The sequence below is a fragment of the Corvus brachyrhynchos genome, unplaced genomic scaffold (genome assembly GCF_000691975.1).
Source record: "Corvus brachyrhynchos isolate BGI_N302 unplaced genomic scaffold, ASM69197v1 scaffold14, whole genome shotgun sequence".
In the NCBI taxonomy this organism is placed as follows: Eukaryota; Metazoa; Chordata; class Aves; order Passeriformes; family Corvidae; genus Corvus; species Corvus brachyrhynchos.
The window spans coordinates 12,815,625-12,825,895 of record NW_008239110.1 but is presented as its reverse complement, the minus strand read 5'-3'; the positions used below and the strand labels follow the sequence as shown (position 1 = coordinate 12,825,895).

Here is a 10,271-nt window from a genome sequence, read left to right as displayed (position 1 = left end):
GCACACACATGCATTACCACCAAAAAAATCACTCAGAGAGCCTTGGCACTGAAGTACTAAATTATTTCAGTTGTGCAAGATGCCCCATGGGATATACCTGACAACCAGCCTGTCTAGGAGACACTACATTTTATCTCAGGGTGAGCCTTTCTCTGAATGCTTCAATGTCCATCCACCTTTCCAAGGGCATGATCCTCACAAAATGTTTGGAATGCCCTTCAGCTTGTACTGACAGACTAGGACAAGCCAGCTTAAATATGACTCATTGTTATTATTTAAGAAAAACTTCAAGGAGTCGTTCCGTGTGCTGGTGCTTGTGTAGTATCTCTCAGAGCTGTAAATCCACTTCCACTACCCTGTTTTTTCCCCATCTTTACTAATAAGAAGGGAAAGAATTTGGACTTAAAATAGCAAGCAAATTGAAAGTAGAAACTTCTTTGATAATTGCATGACCATTATATTTTGATTTTTCAAATAAAAAAAGGAGTTGAACCACCTTACATTTAGAGTCCAATGCTGAAAAGCCAAGCACTGTATGACTTTATTAGGGATGGGGACCTAAAAGGTGAAGGAGAAGAGGCAATATGCTAAGTGTCAGCCTTATCAAAATCAGTACTTTTCTCCGATTGAGTTTGAAGAAATGAGGGTTTAATTCCAGAAATTGAAACTGACTGTCACTTGAGCAATTTGATTACATGAAGAAATGTAAACTAGATGCAATGATTTCATAATGTTAATTCTAAGTCATAAATAAAAATTGCTTAAAAAGTTATGTGACAGTATTTTAGTACTCTCATTTTTATAATAGTTTGCAAATAAATATACATTTTCTGAGACTCATGGCAAGATTTTTTCATGCTGAACATTACTTTGTTTCAGGAGTGGCAGAGACAATGCTTGTTTTTCCAGTTGTTGTGAGGGTATCTGAATGTGGCTCTATGGAATTTCGGTTCAAAGTAAATCCAGATGGATTAAAGAAAGGATGCTTCTGAAATGCAGAGTGACTGGGGAAAAATGAACAAGGGAGGAATGAGTTTGGATTATCAGATTGAAACTAAAGATATATACGGACATATGAAACAGTAAAAGACAATTAGAAAATGTATTTATACTAAATTAAAACTTTATTGACTAATGTTCTCCAGACAACATGATCCGACAAACTATGGTTGCATACATGCAATGAAGTTGAAGACAACAGTAGTTTAACATGGAATGTCAAACAAATTAATATAATGTATTAAATGAAACAATTTATCTGTGTTGCTGCAAAATGAAATCAAGCTATGTATTTCCTTGGTCAATCTGTGTTCAGCTAAGAGGCTATGTATTTGAAGAAACTGGTAGATTTCTTTAGCATATGTTTCAAATAAATTAGCTAGAATTGTACTCTTTAAAAATCCTTTCAACTTCACTTGCATTTCAAACATAATCTAACTGTAAACACTAAAGTTGCTAGAGCCATCTAGAAAGACCTAACTGTCAAACTCAGTGGACATTGCAGTTCAGTAAATATGAATATTTAGAACAAGAAAAATACCAGTTACTGCAAAAGCCATGTAGGCATATTTTATCATTAATCCAGCACAAAGCACTTCTTCTAAGTTTCTCACATAAAAGACTAAAGCTTGCTTACAGTACTACATCTTCTATCATTCAAGCATCATTATTACCTATCAGGGAGATTGGCTAGATGACCTAATGGGTCTTTTCCACCCCTAACTTCTACAAAAGAAAATCATTCATGCCAGCAAGAACATGGTTCGCTACATCTTGGGCTTGATCCTGCAGACTTTGTTGAGGCAAAACTCCCAACAACTTTAAAGAGTGATTTTCCAGAGCAAGACATCCAGGATTAGGCCCTTTAGATTTTTTTATTTTTAAAAGAGCATCCATTTAGGATACATGGAAAATATTTTATAGAATTAAAAAAATATAACGACATGTGCTTCACTTACATTGAAGGAACCAGAGAATGTAAACACCATAGTGGCCCACATGTTCACAATATCCATGAGAAAGTGTCAACTGCAAGTAACCTGTGTGCGTTTATTTGTCAGCCTATGCTTCTGAGGGTGTTTTGTGTATACCTTTACCTCCACATCCACACACATACGTACACTCTTAGTACACATAAAGGTGTGATAAAATTCACTAAAGGCAGTTGCTTGCTTGTCTTGATGCTTAAATCTGCAAGTGGCAGCAAACTGTGTTTTATATAATACTAAAGACACTCTACATGAGTAGCAGGACACAAGCATCGCTGTGGGCAAGACTGTGTCGTTGCGGGTTCCACCTGTGTGGAGCCGTCCTGTTTACGCACATCACAAAGTACACCTGCATGAAGGGCTGGAAGAGCAGGTGACTGAAGTATTCTTTGGTGGGCCATGCCTGAAATTTGAATTGAACGACTCAAAGACTGTAAGTTGTCCTCACAGGAGCCTTCCGACAACCCGGAGAACCACGTAGGAAAGTTTACCTTCAAAGTGCACTTTCTAAGAATGGAATGTTCTTGACAGGGAAATGATCAGAGGCAATCCTGGACTTTTTTGCATGTTGAATAGGAAAAATGTTTTCATCTTCAGGTAGCACTTCACCCTGACAAATGTGAGTTCAGTTATTATTGGGTTTTAGTATTACGGAAGATTCTTTAGAAACAAACATGATAGTACACACATACACATACACTCAGATATTTACAGCCTTTCTAGAAAAACAGCCCTTTACCTTAGTACTACCTATCTTTTTTCCTTTTTTTTAGTATTTAAATTCTTTAAACCAGCTACATTAAATATCAATGTGTACTGTACCACCCCACACCAACCCCACACCCCCCAAAGAACCAGCAAGTATTTTAAAAGTTTGTTTGCTTGTTTGTTTTACTTTTTTTTTTTTTTAATGATTGTTAAAATCTCCTGCTTGAGACTGTTAAGTACCACCTCCACTGGAACAAGATCAGCACTGCCGGCATCTACACCAACCCCACACCCCCCAAAGAACCAGCAAGTATTTTAAAAGTTTGTTTGCTTGTTTGTTTTACTTTTTTTTTTTTTAATGATTGTTAAAATCTCCTGCTTGAGACTGTTAAGTACCACCTCCACTGGAACAAGATCAGCACTGACGGCATCTTCCAATGCACGTCGTTTCATAGTTGAGCAAGTACTGGAGCAAGAAGCTTAGATCTCCAGGTCATCAGGTCGAGGCCTGCTGCTGGCTCGGCTGCTGGCTCTGCTGGGGGGCCTCTGGTCCACAATGGTGAGGGGCTGCAGCTCATGTCCTGACGCCAGTTTTTTCGTGTTCTGGTGCTCATCAGAGAAGTCGAAGGGCTGGGCGTGCGAGTTGGAGATGGTGCTACCAGCCTGCCCCATTCTGTTCTGCTCCGCGCTGTAGTTGGCCCAGTTTTGCTCGCTGGCTTGCTTATTGTAGTTACGACAGGAGGAATTGTTCCTGTCTCCAGTAACGAGCTTGTACCCTGGGGGAGACATGGGAGACAGAGGGGCAGTCGGTGATGAGCAGCCATTGTAATAAGCGTATTTGGGGGAGCCACAGTCCTTGGAAGGGCTCATGGCACCGCTGTGGGAGTAAGGGTCGGTTTTCCCTTTCACGCGATCCTTGACGCCCTTGAAGAACACGTAAAAAAGCTCAATGATGTTCAAGGCAAGAGACACCAAGGACACCACCAGCATGAAGAGGATGAAGATGGTTTTCTCAGTTGGACGGGAGAGGAAACAGTCCACTCTGTGTGGGCATGGGTCTCGCTCACAGGTGTAGATGGCATTCAGGCTAAACCCGTAAATGTACCACTGTATCAGCAAGAAAGCCACCTCGAAGACAGATTTAAACAGGATGCTGATGATATAAGTACGGAGCAGTCCCCCACGCATCTTCACTTTGCCATGCTCTTCGATCCCATACTTGAATTTCTTAATTTCTATTTGCTTGAGATGCATATCCACATTCACACCATCATTTGCGACTACCTTAAGCTCTTCTTCTCTTTTGTTCAGCTTCTCTTCTTTCCTCATTACGTAGAACACATGTGCCAGGTACAAAAGGGTAGGTACAGACACAAATATGATCTGCAGAACCCAAAAGCGTACGTGGGAGATGGGAAAGGACTTGTCATAGCAGACGTTCTCGCAACCAGGCTGTTGAGTGTTACACCGGAATGCAGACTGTTCATCTCCCCAAGCAGATTCTACCGCTGTTCCCAATAGCAAGATTCGGAAAATGAACAGGACAGACAGCCACACTTTCCCTCCTGCAGTAGAATAGGCTTGAACCTTGTCAAGAAGTTTTCCCAAGGCACTCCAATCACCCATCTTCACAGGATGCTAGCTAAACAAAGACACAAAGGAAAAAAAACAGCAAGGGTTAAGGAACAGCTTTAATACCTTTGATACACTAAATCACTGATCAATGCTAATAGAGCAGTGGTGTCACCTTTGTGATAATTAATGTGTTTTACATGATCTGAAGAGAAACTGGAGTTTTAGTTAGTCTGCAGGTGAAGTGGAAAGTTAGAGAAACTGAAAAGAGAAAGTAACATATAATGTCTCAGAGCACAATGGAAAAAGTTCCTAATTTCAGTCCAGTTTTCAAGAAGTCCATGACTACCCTCAGTGACCACTGTGGTTGGCTCAGCTTCCTTGGTGGCAGCCTCAGTTCAATGACCTACATCTGCCTCAGGTGGAAAACAGCTGTGACACACAGCTGAAGCAGGGCATGGAACTAAGTAGTAGCACTGCCTAAATATTCTAGGAATATATGAAAGATTTCTCAGTTTCAGTGTGGATTTTATCATTCAATGTAATCTTTATGTTCACTCTTTCAGATAACAAAAAAGCAAACCACAGTATAACCTAAATACAATAGGTAACCTAAAGTTATTAGGGTCACATACACAAAATTCTACCTTTGCAAAATACACGCAGTTTTTCCTACACAGCAATATTAAACTGAGTTCTTGCCTATCACTTCATAGAGTGTAACACATTTAAGAGTATAGTTCCTAATGATGCCAAGTTTATACTCTACTCAACTTCAGAAAAAATGTTAGCTGTCTAAATTAAACTTGTACATTAGTATTTGTGTCACAAACATCAAAGTAAGAATTCTTTACCTATAGTTTTATGAAGGAACTGAAAATAGTAAATACATTAAACACAGCTAAGATCATGTTATCATATTGGAGGAACTGGTTTCCTGTTTATCTGTGATTTGTTTAATTCATTGGAGTTTCAGGTTTGTATTTGCATCTTTTTGTATTTAAATTCCTTCTTTGTTTTGAAAGGAAAAGATTTAGCAAGAAAAAAAAAGGTAAATAAGCTGTTTGTAAGGCGACTTCTGGCTTGCAGTTTGCATTCCAAGTGTTGAACACTGCAAGTTTAAACTGTCTTTCCTGACTTGAGTTTTAAAGTGCATGTTTCTGGACACAGGCAGCTTCTCAGGATATCTGGAAATATGCATGATGATATAAATTAAGAAATGAAATGGTTTGCTTGATGTTCTAGATTCCTAGGAAAAACAAATTTCACTATAGATTTTTATCAACTGGAGAATGGCAATCTTATAAAAACTTACATTTTAACTTGCCTCACATGAAAAAGCATGTGAAATCAGGAACTTAAAAGGAAAAATAATCATGAAGTTTCCCTTTTAATGGGAATGCTGCTGGGCATAGATATTTGTTCCATGGATGCTGAGTAATCCCTTCCTGGTATTAACAGTTTTGATAATGTCCAAATGATTTCCTCACCACTGCATCATGGACATATTCCCTAGTGAAGGTCCTTTATAGAAAAAGCGCTTTTTGGATAATTCACAAAATAGGAAATTTTAGCACCACGGAGACTTGCTTTTAAGAAGTGGTGAGTCACTGGAAACAGAAGATAATAAATCTGGCAAACTCAGACGTAACAATAGATGCCAAATAAAAACACACCATTCCTGCCACCGAGTCTGAGAGAGTAATGGGAGACGAGCATTAAAAGTACTCGCTCTGATAGCTCTGAAATGCCAATTATCTTTGAACCCCTGAAAAATATCCCAGGGCCATTTCCTCCATCTGCCTAAACAGCTGGCTCTGAAGTTCACCCACTGCAGCCTGATGACCCTTCCTCATGTAATTAGCTCTCCTCATGAATAAAGCCCCATCAAAGGATCAAGCCTGCTTCAAACTTTTAAAACTGGAAGTCTCTTCTGGGAGGAGCACACAGAGCATGTTTGTCTCTGACACATCCTCTCAGCCATCCTCAGCTTTCATCTGTCCCAGAAAAAGTGAGTTTGTCTTTTTGGGCTGGGGCGGCAGAGAAGGAGTCAGGCAGAGAAGTGCAGAGGTCCCTGGAAAGGCTGGAATGAAATGTGACCACGTTCTTCCTCAGGCTGGGATTGTTAAAACAGAGAACAGCCTGTAACTATACAACATGTGAAGTTTGTTTTAAAGGAAAGCTATTTGCTTCATGTCCTAGAAGTGCAAGTGGACAGAAAGAACCTTTTTCAAGTAACAGCTTCTTGATTTAATTAGTCAGCTTTCCAGTGACTAGAAACTATTGGGTTAACAGACTTTCCTCAGACTCAACTCAGTACTTTTTTACTGTCTAAATGTTATTTCAGATTTAAAGCCTGATTAAGAAAACAGACGATATGTTATTTCTAGGCAGTTACGTGTTGTTTGTTTTCTAATTATGCTCCTCTCTGGTTCATTAATGCAATATGATTTACTTCAGTTTTGACCTACTTAATCCCACACCTGCAATATTTGGAGAATTTACTACCTATTTTTTAATTTGCTTCAGCATGCAAAATTGCTAAGTTTCATTTGAGTCCGCTGGCAATATAAACTCCAGGAGGAAAGATTCCATGTTTGAATTACTCATACATAGTTCTGAAAAGCAACTTTTTAAAAAAGAGATCAGTTACATACTAGCCTTTGCCAGTGATAAAAAACCCCACATCAATTCAAAACATTGTACTGTTAATCAGATAACCTTGTGGTGGCACAAATATATTATTCCTTTTCTTAAGTGGATTCCATTGCTTTATGAAACACAGTACTTTGCTTTGTTGTAGAGAAAATTCATTCACCGGATCTAACTTGTTTACTTTCAGGGCACTGAAAGACCAGTTTTATTAACTGATTACAAATCTGTTTACCAGGTAAAAAAAGAGGTTTTGTGTCAAACAGGTACTTAAGTATTCTAGCTTTGTAAGTAGCTTGAAATGGTTGGCAGATAACCTTTAAAATTAGCTCTTTAGCATTCTGGACTTTAGCTTGTTTTAACACCTCCAATTACCTTAAATGAGTCCACTGAATGACACAGGCTGGCCTGTTTGAATGATACAAATTCAGTACTTCAGGAATTTAAGGATATGGCTGATGATGAGTATGTGCGTTTCATGAGTTTCTATTGATTAATAATTTACAGGATCATAACCTTCTCTGAGGCAGAATAACGCTGGCCTAACATTAAAATATACCAGTCTTTAAAAGATGGATTTCTTTCAGGTCCTACTGTGTATGGGTAAAGACAGGAAAAAAATCCATAGACCAGCAGGAGATCTAACAGCATTCATCTGCATGGGTTTAGGATGACCACATATATAAGACATTTGATTTGTAAGCCACAATTAAGAAATTCTAGAACTATTTTTTATGGACGGCATTCATCATGTCATCTGGTTCATATTTTCCAGGAAGGATAATGCAAACTCAGTGCTGTGGTAATGTCCCAGGTCTGACTACAGTGTTAGAAGGTCAGATGCTAGTGGATGGAAGAGCAGTAAGGGTTAGAGTGGGTTCTAAAATGGGATGATGCAGCTGAAGTAATTGGGAAACCAGCCAAAGCTTTGGTTTTCCAACCTTTTCTATCTTTTTATTTGTGCTCACACACACATAGACTACAAAAGAGAAGGCTCTGGACCCTGAACATAAATCAGCTTGAGAATTTCCCAAAAGTAACGTGCATCACAGAAAAAGCAGTTGATGTACAACTCATTGGGTTTGGACCTGTTGGAATAGGGAAAGCTAGTTTTTCGAAATCTTACAAAAATAAATGAATGCCTTGCAGACATTCCCTTGAGAAGGTGTAGTTCATATATAGGTCTGCAGATGAGCTTCAGTTCATTTCATCCACTGGACAAAGGTTACGCACAAAATGGTCGCAGAAACTAGAATTTAAAGTGTCACAAGTGTGGTTTTTCCTTTGTCTGCCAGTACTGCTGATGGTCAGTCACTACCAGATCTACCCCATAACCTCTGGCTCTCCCATGCTGTACCCTCCCCACCTCATTTAACTATAAACAATATTTGCAAAAGCAATTGTAATCATTTTCTTAGACATTCTCTAGTTGTACAAGCCAGGTTTACCCTCTGTGTTAATGCCCAGATTCATCCTTCTCCTGACTCACTTTGGAATTAAGGGAAGGAATGCTGAATTCCCTGAGGGGGCCTCAGGCCCTCTAATGTTCCTGCTTGAGGATCTTGAAATCTGGATGTCTAAACACATAAATGGCACAAACAACAGCCCAGGTGCCTCTACATGAAGCAAATTCAGTGAGTAACATGGGAAGGAGATACCAGAGACTGGGGGAAAGAGAGCAACCTTTCTAGTGAAACAGATGCATTGCTCAATGTCCTCTAACCTTCCCCATGCCCACAGGAATCCTTGGCCTTGGTTCATCGCAGAGACAAATAAAAGTAATCTCTTGGGCTTGCATAACATGAGAGCTGAGATAACTTTAGAGTGTTGAATCTGTCTGTGCTCCTGTGTGTATAAGCATTCAGCTTCATGTCGCAAATGAAATCCCTTGTGTCCATCCCTCTCTTCCCTGTCCTGAACCCAGCCTGCTGCTCGCCTTTCTCCCGTTCAAATGCTTGTTAGGTATTGTGGGTCAGCACCAGTGTTTGGCTTTGAAGTTTCTGAAGGAAACACTTCAGTAAACATCCCAGAGTCTAGAGGCTTAAATTCTGCCGCGCAGTGTGCTGTCCAGATGTTAAAAATGGCAGGATGAAAGCTTTATGCAAGTCCTCTAACTCATTCCCTATGCGCACACACACACGCGCGTGCACACAGGGCCATCAGGCAAAAGGTGTCCATATCCCATTTTTGTCCTCATTATCAGGGTTTTTTGTCATAAGCATCATGTACAAAAATGAAAAAGAAATCCTCAGAGGAAATATGCTGCTTCATGAGGCTTGCTGGTTATCTCAAGGCAAAATATGAGGACACTTATAAGCACACAATATTGTTGTTCGTGTGTTACTCGATAAGATAGATTCTGTGCTTCGTCTGTCTTTCAGCTGAAGGCTCTTTTTTCTCCTTCCTCGTGCTGCTTTTTAACTACTGGCGAGCAGCAGGCAACAACTGTTACAAGGAATCACTCCAAGTCTCGCAACATAAAAAGGTTTTTAGTTCTCCAAGAGATGCTGCTCAAGTATTTTTTTCTCTGCATTTTGGCAATTTGGTCTTCAAGGTAACATACAGGGAATGTGTCATATAGGGATTATGTACAGTCCTTCCTAGACAACTTTCATTTATATCTACCCAAGGCTTTCACAGACATTGCCAACGTGGTAAGGCATATCATGATATCCCACATTCCTTCGCTAAAATCCCTCACTGAGGTTGCTAAAACAGAGTAACTATATACAAACCAGGTTAAAAATCCATAACCCATGTCTGGATTTTATCACATCTATTTTAAAAGAAAAGGGGAAAAAACCTATCAGGAAGACCACGTGAAAGTCACCACTTCAGAAGCTGCAGCATTTAATAAAGCATCTCATTAAGAACCTTGCTCTGCTCAAGCTATCAGGCATCAATCAGGATTTCCATATGAAAGCAAAACGTGTGGGGAAGGAATGGGACGCATTCAGGGCAAGATCTCCCTGTTACCAACTTCTGATGCAATTTTGGTACAACAGAGGAGAGCGAAGCGCACCTCGGCTTTCTCTTTAAAGGAGCTGTGTTAGTCCGAGAGCAGCGGAGGGGAGCGATCGCTTGCTGCAGCAACAAGTCTGCAGCTCAGTCCGGCACTAACAACTTCGGCGCAGTTCCTCCTTCGGCGGAACAAGGTTACAAGTTGCAAAAGTGTAGCACTTCTGGAAATGTATAGAAATATAACAAAAGGAAGCAAAGAATTCCTCCAAGCTGGAACTTAGCACTTTAAGAGAATGTACGCTGTTCAGTGATGTGTGTTTTTAAACGAGTTCAACCCTCAACGCGATAACACAGAATTCTTAGGGGGGGGGGGGGGGGGACAAAAAAAAA

The 10,271-nt window shown here is 39.9% G+C and overlaps 1 protein-coding gene across 2 annotated transcripts in view; it reads right to left on the bottom strand.

The window, feature by feature from the left end:
• Positions 1-3,040: 3,040 nt before the first annotated feature.
• GJA1 (gap junction protein alpha 1) overlaps positions 3,041-10,271 on the bottom strand; it is a 7,582-nt gene continuing 351 nt past the window's right edge. The window contains exon 2 of one of the 2 annotated variants that reach the window (XM_017739624.1): positions 3,041-4,338. In XM_017739624.1, the coding sequence (XP_017595113.1) occupies positions 3,177-4,322 (1,146 nt within the window). In that variant the 5' untranslated portion in view covers positions 4,323-4,338 and the 3' untranslated portion in view covers positions 3,041-3,176. The remainder of the gene's footprint in view (positions 4,339-10,271) is intronic. The other variant, XM_008637804.2, reaches the window with a different exon arrangement.